General features: G+C 34.4%; 1 protein-coding gene and 1 long non-coding RNA gene across 2 annotated transcripts; one reads left to right on the top strand and one right to left on the bottom strand.

Moving 5' to 3' along the window:
• Nucleotides 1-4,290: 4,290 nt before the first annotated feature.
• LOC125031712 lies at nucleotides 4,291-4,925 on the top strand. Its single transcript, XR_007115501.1, has 2 exons — nucleotides 4,291-4,481; nucleotides 4,662-4,925. It is a non-coding gene; the product is annotated as an uncharacterized LOC125031712 (long non-coding RNA).
• A 4,108-nt stretch (nucleotides 4,926-9,033) lies between these two features.
• LOC125031906 (cuticle protein AM1159-like) lies at nucleotides 9,034-10,284 on the bottom strand. Its single transcript, XM_047622908.1, has 3 exons — nucleotides 10,275-10,284; nucleotides 9,799-9,995; nucleotides 9,034-9,625 (listed from the first exon to the last, which is right to left on the bottom strand). The coding sequence occupies exons 1-3, from the start codon at nucleotides 10,281-10,283 to the stop codon at nucleotides 9,442-9,444; spliced, it is 390 nt and encodes a 129-aa protein (XP_047478864.1). The 5' UTR covers nucleotide 10,284; the 3' UTR covers nucleotides 9,034-9,441.
• Nucleotides 10,285-15,000: the final 4,716 nt, after the last annotated feature.

The raw sequence follows: 15,000 nt of genomic DNA, 5'->3' as shown, positions 1-15,000 counted from the left end.
CTTTGGTAAAAGGGATTTTCCTACGACATATTTTGTGTGGTCTTAAATACTATATATTTGTCTTAGTACGGCTGTCTGAAAGCATTCACGACCAGAATCTGTGATTGGGTATTTAACAATTTACTCGATTATAATAATATAGATTCCTTCCAAATTTGTCTACCATTGAGACCTTGGCGTCTCAGTCCCATTCAGCGCAATGCCGTTCTACGCCTGAAACTGGGAGGAGTAATCACCGTTCCAGGAGGATGGCGATGGCCGGCTGCTGCTGGGGGCGGCGCCTTCCGAGGGCGAAGACAGCCAGCTGAAGTAGGGACGATAGTTCTAAGGATTCCGTGCGTTCATACATAGACATTCATACGTCTAGTACGTGTGCTATTTTCCAGTTATTTTTTAATTAATATTGGTTTCGTAACAGGCTATTGGGATATAAATTTTAAGACTGGCCGATGTAATGTAACTAGTACTTATTACGTTCATTTCAGAATTCAACGGGTCTAAATGTGTCTGATATATAACCGAAAGTTAAGTGTAAGCTTTTCTATGGCCCCATCATTAAAGTGTCATCTCACCTTTAACAGGTTACATGAATAAGAACGCATTTATGTGTAACATCGAACATTACAATAGATAATTTCTAAGTACCGGGCACAATTTCCTGAAAATTATATATATATATATATATATATATATATATATATATAATCTATGTACACTGCATATATATGGGTATGTGTATATATACATGAATATGTATGTATATTTATGCATATAAATATGTATATATATATATATATATATATATATGTATGACTGCCGCGATGGTCCAGTGCTTAGAGCACTGGACTCCGACCTTCGTGGTCCCAAGTTCAATTCCACGCCGCGGTAATTGTAAATATGCCTGCCCTTTGACTGCTGGCTCGAGCAAGAGAAAACGACATATCGCATTGAGAAGTCTAACGCAGGTGTCGTAGGGGAAGTCACCGCCGTGGCACAAGTGTTAGCCACCGGACCGCGGTTGATAAGGAAGGGCATCCAATTAGTCAATGGTGACACTGCCATATAACCACGCAATAGTGAATTGAGATAGGCCTATGTCCTGCAGTGGAATGATTGGCTGTTAGAAAAATATATATATATATATGTGTGTGTGTGTGTGTGTGTGTGTGTGTGTGTGTGTGTGTGTTGTTTGTGTGTATGTATATATATAATACATACAGTGAAAAGGATCATGACTGTTTATTATTTTGGATAGATTATTATCTCTAGTATTAAGAGGTTTCTAAATGAGCTTTAAAAGGGGGATAACAGGCCAAATCTCCGGTAGTCTAGAGGATTTGCTCAAAAAGTATCACAACTGATATGCAACCTTTAACACTGTTCCCCGGACTTCCGGTTTCTAGTGTTATTTCTTATAATACATGCACTGCGACCACTGAATACACTTAGCCCTTCTACCATGCCCGTCGAATCAAGACTGCCTATTGAAGCACCATGGTTGGAGGAAAGGATTTGAGTCGGGCAGATTTTTCTGCTATTGAAGTTTATCTCCTAGAAAAAAAATCTTAGCCAACGGGAAATAGCCAAGCAAGTGGGTGTTTCCAGAACTTCGGTTGCAAAAGTGAAAATTAGATGTAAAACTGTGAGCCCAATCGAAGAGGAAAGTGTGGAAGAAAGTCTGTCTCCTCCCAAGACAGGACAGAATGGTTGTATTTATAGTTAATCAAGGTTGCTCAAAGTCATCCAAGCAACTAATGGATGGAAGAACTGTGGCGTTCAGTATAAGCCCTCTGCAGCCAGGAAAAAAACAAAGTTAAATAAGATGGGAGACTGTGCATGCAGGCCAACTAAGGTACCCTGAGGAAGAAACGACTGGCCTGGGCAAAGACTCACAAGGATTGGACATTAAAAAATTGGGAAACGTCGATTCTCACTTAAATCTTCCTTTCGACAACGTTTGTGTGATTGAAATATAAATTAACTAAATACACGTGTATATATGTAAATAAAATATACGTTAGTTACAAAATTTTGCATTTAATATGATGTTCATGTTTAATTCAAAAGCGAGATCAGGAAAAAGTCATGATGATGAAGCTCAAGAGGGATTTATTTGAACGTTACAGTTATCTCGTAACTTTTATTGTTATTTTTATCTGCAGGTTTGCTTCTCTAATGAGTTGGATATCATGACATCACTGATAGATGTTTTCTGCCCAACTTTGTGAGTGGTTCCCAGATGGTGCTGCCATTCAGCCAAGAATAGTAAAACCCATTTGGATACTCCTGGTATTAAAGTGCTTTTAATAGGCCTGGAAACAGTATAGATGTAATTCCTATAGAATGTTTATCGAACGACGTTAAAGAAGGGATAAGCAAAGTAGAATGTACTAACAACTTTGAGTTAACAGAACGATTGATAAAGGTATGGCATAAAAAAAAGAAATCTGGGAATAGGTCCATTCGAGTCAAGGATGGCTATTTTGGTTATTAACATCATACTTTCAATAATGTACGCAAATAAAATTAGGAAATGATAAGTTGTTTTCATTTTGGGATATATAAGCTAAACCGCCGGTGATCTCAGTAATTATGCCAGTACTATGTGTGTGTGTGTGTGTGTGTGTGTGTGTGTGTGTGTGTGTGTGTGTGTGTGTGTATGTATGTGTGTGTGTGTGTGCACATTCGGAGTGTGTATGTGAGAGAGAGAAATAGAAAGGGTGAACGAGTTGATAAGTTATCTTTTTTACTCTTTATCGCTTTTAGTGTACTTTTCATTCATAACATTCATAACTGACTTTCATAACTATATTCGTATATTGCTTCTAAGTACCATGCTTTTTATTTCTGTTGAGATGCGTAAATCTTTGGGTTAATGCAACTTTCTTTATTGCCCTTTTCTCCATTTCTGCATTTGGTGGAATGGGTGCAAATAACACAACAGAGTTTCCTACCAGATATAATAATATAAGGGTACATGTCTTTTTTTTCTTCTTTCAATGGCTTGTGCACTTAAGGCAGAGATTCCGTTGATCAAAATATAAATATTCTTTCTTATAATGATAGTAACATAGCCCTCATAGTCAAACTTCAAAAATTTACCTGATGAAATGCAAAGAAAAACAAAGTATGCTACGAAGTAATTTGTCCATAAAGAAAGTTCACTATAAATAAATATATGCAAGATATCACTTGGTTAATTGCTTCAACTCTTTAGCGTTTCAGATCAATAAGGGATTTCCATTTTTATTATTATCTACATATGTCATGATAATTAACCGGATATTTAAGACGTTGATTATAACTAAAACACAGTATTAAGTCTTGTTGGAAAATAGATATACAAAATATCTCCATTAGCCTGTATGTTGTATTTTTATTTCTTCTTTTACCGTTTTATTGCTAGTAAATACGGAATTATTTAAAACTCTGTGCACTTTGCTTTTAGAAAGGCTAAAGAACCTGTCGTTTAGCAGGCCGTATCTAAAGCCCGAAAATATTTCGATAACAAATAAAGGGAAGCTTCAGATTTTTGTAAGACTGGAATTTTCAGAAGCAGATACTAAAATCTACAAAAGAAAATATTTGTGGAGCCGAGATACTTTACGGCAGAATGCGACAAAATCTTACATTGCCACTAATTAGTGTACTGTGACATTCCTAATATCCACGAATGGGTAATGCATGATTTTTTTTCTAATTGGAAAAAAGTAATTCAATATTTTCATTTTTACACTATGGCTGATGTTTTCATCACGGTTATGAAATTTTGGTCTGTTGATATAATGAAAATATTCACAAATGGTCATTAAAAGTTTACGATGACTGTACATACAAAACTTAACTAGATTATAGTATTCACATGGAATGGCACGACCAAGTATTAAGAGTGACGGCAGGATTAAGAAAAAAATAGTTGTACAAGCATCATCTCGTTATTTTGTCTTAAATGCAACCATGTAAAAGTCTTTTTGGAAGGATCGATGTCATAGACAAACGTCCAGACTCGCTTAACCTGTTGATTTCAGGTGAGAGGCGAGCCTTTTGTTGTATATAAGAGCCGCCAGATCCGTTTTACTCACAGTTAGCCTACAGTCTTCAAACATGAACTCCGTAAGTTATTGCGACTGTTATATCATATCAGTGATGAAATCGAGATCTCCGATGGTCCATTACGTGCATAGTACTTCTGCTGTATAACTGAAAATCTGCACAACTTTACTCTTGGTATGTATGTGGAAAATCAGTGTTACAGGTCATGTGAATGTGTTTGCTCTTCTTCAGCTGGTTCTCGTCGCCCTCGTTGCCGTGGCAGCCGCCGCCCCTCAGCAGCAGCCGCCCGTTGCCATCCTCCTGGACGAACGCGTTTCTCCCGAGAACGGCGCTTACTCCTTCCAGTTCCAGGCGGAGAACGGCATCGTGCAGAGTGAGACTGGAACACAAGGTTCTCAAGGCCAGACAAATGTGCAAGGAGTTTTCAGGTAACCCAAGATCTCTCGCATCTGTTAACAGTATGACTAAAATCTAATACAATTGTTTAATTCGTTTTATTTTATTGTGTGGATCTCTGTGCTGAAATACAGTTTGGGGAACTCATAAAATGACAATACATTCATATCGGAAATGTAATTCCAACGACTAATATTATCAAATCATTGCAGTTTCCCCCTGGAAGACGGCAGCATCGCCGAAGTCCGGTACCAAGCTGACGAGAACGGCTTCCAGGCCCAGTCCCCTCTGCTGCCCGTCGCCCCCGAGTTCCCTCACCCCATCCCGCAGTTCGTCCTCGACCAGATCGCCTTCGCCGAGGAGCAGGATCGCCTCGAAGCTCAGCTTCAGTTCCAGTGAACACTAAATGCCACCTTCAGAATTCTGGAGATGATGTGTTAATTTGTATAGTGTGTAATAAAAACGTGTAAAAAGGATTTTCTGTATAAAATTGCTTTACCTAAAATTGAAGATATTTTCTAGCTGCCATACGTGCATATATCCACGTCATACATGTGTGCTAATAAGTGTCTTTATAATCATCAGAAATTATTAAAATATTAATTCTAAAGAACTTATTTGAAGGATTGTATTCCAAAGGAATTGAGTGCTGCGCAAGATAAAATAAAATGATAAAATGTGCGTATTGCATTAGCCTTCCATTGCGAAGGTAATGCAATACTTTATTTTAAATAAGCTAAATATATTAGTACTTATTTTAAATGACGGCTGATAAATGTTGTAGGTGAATGAAAAAATAACAAAATAATTTTAATTTTTATCACCCCCCCCCCCCCCCAATCTGCGTTTACCAAAATTGTTTTGTTTTAAAACATATTATATATTGTTGTTTTTATAATCATTATCATTACAATTATCCGTATTCTTTTTATGGTCGTCATTAGTATCATTACTATTAATTAAATGATACTCAGATTTATAAAGGAACCAACAAATCAAATAAATATAACGAGAAAAAAGTTAATTCAGAGGTTTCCCAGCAGATTTGCCCTTTGTACTCCTTAGACATTCTGACAGGTTCCACGTACCTCGAACGTGAAGACTCAGATGAAATAATATTAATTCGATACTATATCACTATGAAATATGCATGTGCTGATGTGTGGTGTATCCCAAGTAATAATAGTACATGAAACCCAGGACAACGACGGTCTTCGAATGGCTGATTCAACACTGCTACACTACATGCACTCCGCAGAATATGCAAATGTACTCCAGATCAGGAATCCCTGTATTAGTTCAAATCATTATGATACATTTTATTCGCTCTAGACAAAGATTTTACAAAGTTTAGGTATACGGATTAACTTGAATTCACGGCTGATTTTAAACAATGCGAAATCTTTTCTAGGGTGATGATCTTTTCAAGAAAATTAATTTTGTATTTACTAAAAATGCCCTATCTTATTGTAAACTGGGTTCTTATGCCATTCAATATATTAAGGTATCAAAACCAACATGCATTTCTAAAGCCGAACATTACTGATATTACCAAACATAGTTGTGGAGAATGCACCATGTTGGTGACGTTATCTTCTTCGTCATAAGGGCTGACAGCTGAGAGGCAAATTTCAGGCTGCGATACTGACCCCAAAATGAAGTGTGTGTTCAGAATTCGGTGTTAAATGTTAGACCTGAAGCTATCCAAAACATTGTAAGAATTCAGTATAAAGACGGGACGTTCTATAATGTGTCTAATGCAGCGACGAGGTGTGTGTGTGTGTGTGTGTGTGTGTGTGTGTGTGTGTGTGTGTGTGTGTGTGTATGTGTGTGTGTGTGTGTGTATGCGATTGCATACTATTTTTTTCTTATAATATTTATGCTTATGGGTAAGAGAGAACGAAATAAACGTTTAAAATCAAGGGAGAACTAAAATTGTGTTCCTTTCACATAATTTTATTGTGTGAGACAGCTTAACGCATCATCAAAATTCTTACCCCTGTAACGAGGTGACATTTAGTGATTCACTGGAACTGAAGCTGAGCTTCGAGGCGACGTTGCTCCTCGGCGAAGGCGATCTGGTCGAGGCCGAACTGCGGGATGGGGTGAGGGAACTCGGGGGCGACGGGCAGCAGAGGGGACTGAGCCTGGAAGCCGTTCTCGTCAGCTTGGTACAGTTTTTACATTGTGGGTTTTTGTACCATAACATCAACAAGTAAATGTTTTACCAATTTTCATATATATATATGCATACTTGTGCATACAGTACATATACATATACATATACATGTACATATACAGTATATGCATATACATATGCATACATGTATATGTATATTAATTCATACATATGTATACATCTATATATATTTAGATACCCGTATATATACATAAATTTATATGTTTGATAAATTTATATTTATATATAAATATATGTATAAACACGCACATATGTGTGTGTGTGTGTGTGTGTGTGCATTGTACATATACATATATAGATTCTTATATATATATATATATATATATATTTATATACATACACATATATATAAACACACACACACACACACATATATATATATATATATATATATATATATATATATATATATATATACATTTATGCATATCTCTCTCTCTCTTTATTTCTTTCTCTCTCTCTCTCTCTCTCTCTCTCTCTATATATATATATATATATATATATATATATATATATATATATATATTATATATAAATGAATATATATATGTATGTATACATCTATATATATATATATATATATATATATATACTTATATATATATATATATACTTATATATATGTATACTTTTAGATACATACATATCCATTTATATTTATTTATATATATATTATATTTATATATTCATATACATATACGTATAGTATACGCATATAGATACATACATATACAGAAATATATGTGTATATAATTTATATATATAAATATATATATATATATATATATATATATTTTTATATATATATGTATATATTATACACATGTATATATTATATATGTATAACTATCTATTTATCTCATTATATATATTTGTTCTTATGTTTATATATACATAAACATGTATGTGTGTGTGTATATATAAATACATATACATACATACATTCATACACACGCACACACACACACACACATATATATATATATGCACATGTGTATATAAATATATATATATATACATATATAAACATATAAATACATATACATACATACATTCATACACACGCACACACACACATATATATATATATACATATATATATGCACATATGTATAGAAATATATATATATACATATATATACATATAAATACACATATATATAAACATATATGTTGCATATATATATATATATATATATATATATATATATATATATATATATATAGACACACATAAATATATGTGTATGTGCAGTATATTTACATAATATGTCTGTCTATATATAAGTGTGTGTGTGTGTGTGTGTGTGTGTGTGTGTGCATTTCTATATATATGCATATATGTATGAAATATGAGTGTGAATGTGCGTGTGTGCATATATCTATCTATCTTTATCTCTCTATCTACTTTGTGCATGTGTAATTGTGTGTATGTCCCTGTCCACATGTATATTGACATGCATGTAGAGTCTATGGTATCTTTGTAAAATTAAATCCAAGTGACACTGTATATATCATATGGGTACTCCCCACCCACCTAAACACATATATATAACAATAAGCGCAAACTAGTTTTTCAAAGATATTCTATTAAATTGAAGATAAAGAAGATGAAGAACCACTTCCAAGTTTCTTACCACTAAGATATTTTCCATTTTAAAGTATTTGTTGCAGTTCCTCTCCCGGACGTTTTGTCGTACGTATAATGAAGACTCATTTCTGGATTAAGATGAAAGGCCAAGACTTCTTCAAGCTACGATCAACAAAGCAAGTCATGTCACTCTTTAGTTTCTTCACGGTCAGTTTTGTTTCATGTTCCAGACAAGTTTTTTTTCATCTTATATCAAGTCTCATATTTGCTGCGAGGCAAGTAAGTTCTGACTTCCTTTTATTTATTCATTTTATTGTTATTTCGTTTCTATTTTTTATCGTTTTGTTAAACTATAACTGATGGGTGTTACTTGTGTACACATAATTTCTGTAAATTAAGACCTGGTCTCACAGACCATTTTTGATTTGTGTCGAATTTCAAGGTTAATCTCGAGTTCTTCATCAACAAGTCCTTTCTTCAAAATCACTTTATTCAGCTAAGTTTTGCTGAGTTTTTTATCGTTTTATTTATACAATTAAAATAACACTAGCTATCGTTCTATTTTTACAATTAAAATAACATTAACTGTTGCAATATGTCATCTATAGCGCTCCATATTAAGGTGGTTATTTCACTTTTTGTGTCCTCATTATCCTAAAGGTTCATTTAGAATTAATTCTTCTCCAATAATGATCCATCTTTCTAAAGATATTCGTTTCTATTAATGCTTTTTAGCGTACCCTTTGACCTCTCCTACATCTAAATCTATACCCGTGGGAAGTGATTCGACCTGTTTCAAAGTGAGGATTTTAATCGTTTGCATTTTATGAAAAATAAAACATATGTTTGGAATATTGTATAAAGCTTAATACAAAAAAAAAAACTGTTCATAATTTGCAGGTTTTTCTCCAATACTGAGAGGTCCAAAAATATTAATTACAAAATGATTTTTTAACAATCGATCTCACCCATAAATTATTTTAAAGTGCAGCAATAATACTAAGTATGGGCCTCCCGGATTGATAGCACACTACCCATTGCCAATGCAGCTTTTTACATTCAACAATGTCAGAATTACTATCCACAGGTGAGCAAAGAAAAATGACAACTTTTTCTTTTAGGATCTTTAATATAAATTACTGCACAAGCCCAAATGTAAACTCTTCTCGGAGTTTCACAAATACCATTAAACGAGAGACATTTAAGACTGCAGTTGAGCCTCCAAACGACTTTGTTCTTCAGCAAAAGCAATTTGGTCAAGCACAAATTGCGGGATGGGGTGAGGGAACTCCGGAGCCACGGGCAGAAGAGGGGACTGAACCTGGAATCCATTTTCGTCTGCTAGGTATTTAACTTCAGCCACGCGTCCATCATCCATGAGGAAACTGGAATGTTTTGTTGACATTCAAGATACAGTTCCATTTATCATTGCATTTTGTCCTATTCTATGACTCGTTTCCTTTCTAAGACACCTACTTCCACTAATTTTTTTTAAATTTCAAATTATATATCAGTTTTTCATCATTCATAAAACATATCAGTTATATTTAAACTTTACCTGAAGACTCCCTGAACGTTCGTCTGGCCCTGGGAACCCGGCGTTCCGAACTCACTCTGCACGATGCCGTTCTCCGCCTGGAACTGGAAGGAGTAAGCGCCGTTCTCGGGAGGGACGCGCTCGTCCAGGAGGATGGCGACGGGCGGCTGCTGCTGGGGGGCGGTGGCTGCCACACCGAGGATAATGGCAAGTAACATCTGAAGAGAAACATGAGTTTTTTTTCATGTCAAATGATTTAGTTTGCTTGGAAATTAAAAATGCGATTTTTCTCTTTCTTGACGCGAAATGGTAACAGCGTTCTTTCAAAAGTGAACGACATTATGCAACTTTCTGAAAGAATACTGAAGGACAAAGACAATAATATTTGGCAGTGTTTAACACTCATGCTTTAGATGTACAATGATTAAGCTGTGCTATTATTACTTTGTGACGCGTTTGTGAATTGTATCCGTCACAATTTCCCGAACTGTACTTACAAGTTTCATGTTTGGTTGCTATACGATAAAGTGTGAATTGAATATCCCCGGCTGTGCTTTTATAGAAGTTATTCGTCCACCTCTCACCCGGCATCGACAGGTTACGCCAGTTCGGCAACTTGTGTGTTACACCTATTTTTTCCAGATTATGGGACAGTGGCATGCAAAAATGGAAAGCTAGTTTATGTATTAATCATATTTTGTAAGTGAATGGGAACACATTCTTGTACCTACAAACATTTCTCTTGTATTGAAAAACTTCATAATTCAAACTTAAACGCATAATATCAGGCAGCATCATATCGCAATGACAGACAAAGAAACTAATAGGTTTTATTGTTATATTTTTCCCACAATTCCAAATGGTTGCGGTCGGATCACAAACGCAGGACAGAATGCAATTTTATAGAAATATTGCCTCATGTTCGCCATCTGTGATTTTTTCTTTATCATCCTAATCTTTATCTTCCATCTTCACAATCTCGTTCGATCTTTATCTTCCACATTCTTGTTTTCCATCTCCCATATTCATCCCCGTATACATCAACATAACTTTCACCTTCACGTTAGTATTCTTATTATTATTTGTGATGCTCTTTCTAACCCTAATGACCGTTATTACAATTATCATACATAATTCGTATGTGTCATCGTTATCAGTATGCAAATCAAAGGTCAGTACTACCTCCCAAGTTTATTTATAACTGATTCTTCAATAAAACAAGCAAAAAAAGAAACGCAGAAAGAAAAGGAGAATGGGAATTTATAGAGAAACTTTCAATATACGTTTTCACGGAATAACTTTCCTAGAGACAGATGGCGTGTAAAGTTTCACTCCAGCTGCAGTTAATGACTCCAGGCGCCACAGTTTATAGGCAAAGGTAATTTCTCAAGATTAGATTCAGGAACTTTAGGAGTCTCAAGCAGCAAGAGGGAAGAGAAAGCATTTCCGTCGCTTTGAAAGGAACATTTCAAAAGAAAGAAAACATGACGGATGTTCAAAGAATATTCCACTTTGTTTTTATTATTATTATTATATATATATTTGTTTTTTATGTGGAAAATCAGTTGAGGCTGCTTGTATATTTAAACGTTAAAACAATCTTGGTAAATGCTGCTTGCATTTACACGTACCATTTTTTTGTTGTACCTGACATTTCCCTGAATTTATGCTTGCCCTTGAAAACTTGCCTTCTCCGCAGATGATAAAAAAAATATAATGAACCACTTTGCCAAAATTGCCTGTCACTGAACGCAGTTTGAGTTCTCACTACCACTGTACTGTATGTAGCGAAATGAAAAATAGTTAAAATAACTTGGAAATGCATAGTTTGGTGATACCGTATTCTTTAAGCAGCATTGGTTCTCAAATTCAACTTGGAGAGTTTTTAAGAAGTGTTTCTCGAAAGATGACTGCAGTAATAAAACAGCTTGATCAGTATCCTGGTACCCTCAAAATTATGTTTACGGTGTCATTTGCATTAATCTACCATACATTACAAGTAGACTAAGAAAAAGCTCGATTCATCATATATAACAATAGGTATTAGTTGTAGCATCACCTTTATTACTAATGTTTGTAAATGCCGAAATATGTGCACAAATCAATGCAAGGATTTGATGACGTACTTCGACACCAGCAGTATGCAAGTGGAATTCTGTAATGAGTTTTGTATGTGCATTGTCAGTAAATGCTAAATAGAGGTTGTCTTCAAGAAAAGGCCAATTTATGTTGGAATTACATCGGCATTGCGAAGAACATGAAAACTGAAGAAAGCGATACCGTTCCAGATGCTGCAAAACCACAAAGACCAAAGAGAAATGCCTAGAGTGGAAAAGAACCGCGGAATGGCTCAGCAGTAAGTAGTAATGATACACACTGTATATAAAAAGAATATCAAAATTATTATAGAAATTAGCATTATCAATTGCCATCCACCAAGTGATAATGTGAGAGGGATCATGAGTTAGAGAGAAGGTTAAATAAGATACTTATCATCTGGGAAGGTTAGGGAAACAGAAACTGGCCAAGTAGGATGCCATTTTAAAGATAGTACTTGCATTGGTTGCGCACTAAAGATATATTACAGATAACATAATGATATATCCTTATCTGTTATTATTTTGTGGGGAGCCCTAAATTCTCCCGTGAGTTGAATGGTTTACTCCTGGCTTTTAAAGGCACACTAGTTAACCATTTGGATGTCCTGCTTTCCAAGAGATATTAAAAGTGGCAATAACATTTAGCTTGACAATGAGAAAGGCCCAAGTCGTGACCCACATTAGTTTGTCTTCTGTTTGTAAGACAAACAGAAGATGAAGACAGAAGTTTTCATGACTAGAGATAATGGGCGGCCTCCAATGCCTACCATGGTTATTGTGAGCACTTCAGTGGTAGGACATAGAGTAAAGAATTTACCTTTTAATATGGGAGTTAAGAATTTTCCTGTTGAAAGGAGACAGTAAACTTACATATTGGTTTTGATGAATAGAAAACTACAGTTTTACGTCGTACTGGCAAGGCTACAAAAATAGATAGAAATAGCTCACTGGCAATGATGATGGTGAAGAGACCGACTTCAAGGTTGAACCATTAGAGTCAAGAACGTCAACACATTAACTGTAACAACTGGGCTTTAGATATATTACAATACTTGTATTACAGGCTAAGCAAGCAGACCCAAAGATTGATTGACTGATTATTTAAAATGATCTGCCGCGTCAACAGCTAAGGTCATCAGCGGCGAATAGCTTGTTGGATTAAAATGTTGAAATATTAAAAAAACAATAAAATTCTTCCAAAGAAGTGGAAGTAACTTACGTGCTTGAGGAAAGAGGTCAGCCTCCCATGTGTATGAGATGGGTGTGTTCTGAGAAATATGTCAATAATGAAGATAAAACGTGGACTTGAAGATTCCCATCGCGCCGGAACAGGTTTTTCCACTGAAGATCCACCATGTCTCGGTTAATCACGACCCCAAAGAAATGTAGATGTAACTTTTTATATGAAAGTTGCTTTTTATTTTCAAAGGGATGATTTCATAGGCACGTTATGAAGCTAATTGTTCCGAAGATTAAAGGATCCTGAATAAGCATTTTAGGGGCCTAAGCGATGCAGCAAGAGTTAGGTATTTCGTAGTTGGTTCATTTCCACCTACCTGGTACATGCACAGTTAATCCTGATACACTTTTTTCATGATTATGAATTGTCAGGAATTCCAATACATGTGTATCGTTTTTCATGATATGAAACAAAATTATGTGAAAATATGGTAGTTGAAAGCCTTTAAATACTTTCAAATGGTTAACAGCCCTGTGATGCAGAAGATATTGTAGCTAGATATTATTATTTATAACTTGTAAAAAGTAGCTGTGCACATCAATATTTTATTAATTGTGAATTTAATTATAATTATATCAATACCATGAATGGCCATAACAAGTACGTCAAAGGATCTGGTTTCTTCTCTTCACTGCAAGTCTTTTATTATTTTATTGTTGTTTACGTAGTAGTAAGAATATCATTATCCTTATGAGTATTACTGTTAGTATTAATGCGGTTACTATTATTTATACTATTATCGTTAGTGTCAATATCTCATTTCATTTTAATATTTTGCTTCATGACTATGAATAAGTTTCCGTGTCTGAGGATAAATACTGTTATGAACCATTGTAGAAATTATGATAATATAAAATAACATATCTAACTCTGCGCTCCGAACTATATAAAAAGAAACATTAAAGTAAACCCATGAACCTTGAGGAAAATTGAACCGTTTTTGAGTAACATAACGACGGATTCCAGTCTAACGACACATTTGATATGCAGAAAATTATGAAAATTACAGATAAAAAAAGAAAAATCATTACAGGAGCTGCTGTGGCCTTTCTCTTTTTATATTTTCTCTCACTCTGTGTGTGTGAGTGTGTGTGTGTGTGTGTGTGTGTGTGTGTGTGTGTGTGTGTGTGTGTGTGTGCATATTATATATATATATATATATATATATATATATATATATATCATGTAAATATATATATATATATATATATATATATATATATATATCATGTAAATATATATATATATATATATATATATATCATGTAAATATATATATATATATATGCTATGTGTATATATATATATATATATATATATATATGTGATATTGCTATAATTTTTACGATCGTAGAAAAAACGTGAAATATAATTTTCATATTCAATATTTTTTTTTTCGGATTATTCATTTTATTAACTATTCTTTCCAGCATTTCGATTTTTTTTTCTTTTTTTCTTCGTTTTATATTCTCCAGTTTCTCGGTCTTCTCAATCTCTATATTAATCTCTACACATTATCTCTTTGATAATCTTTACATTTGCATATTTCTCTGGTGGTTATGCAAATGTGATTTCCATCATATACATTCTCCCTTGCGAAAGGAGTCAGACCGAAGGCAGGACCCACTGATTCCTTTTATACAGAATGTGAATGAACTAAAATTAGGCTTAGGATTTTTATATCTTCAATAAAACAGCATTGCCTTATTCGTGTTTTTGTTTTTTCTCTTAGAGATACATATTGAGCATATTTCATTATCAGCGTCATATCTGCTTGCGGTGATGTTAACAATGAGGATAAGAATTGTAAAATAGTGATCTGGATGATAGAAATAGCTACATCTAACGCTCTAAAATATATGTGTACAAATATGTGTGTGTGTG

This window comes from Penaeus chinensis, chromosome 13 (assembly GCF_019202785.1).
Source record: "Penaeus chinensis breed Huanghai No. 1 chromosome 13, ASM1920278v2, whole genome shotgun sequence".
Taxonomy (NCBI): Eukaryota; Metazoa; Arthropoda; class Malacostraca; order Decapoda; family Penaeidae; genus Penaeus; species Penaeus chinensis.
Note: the sequence above shows the minus strand (reverse complement) of the source record. Positions and strands in the feature narration are given on the sequence as shown.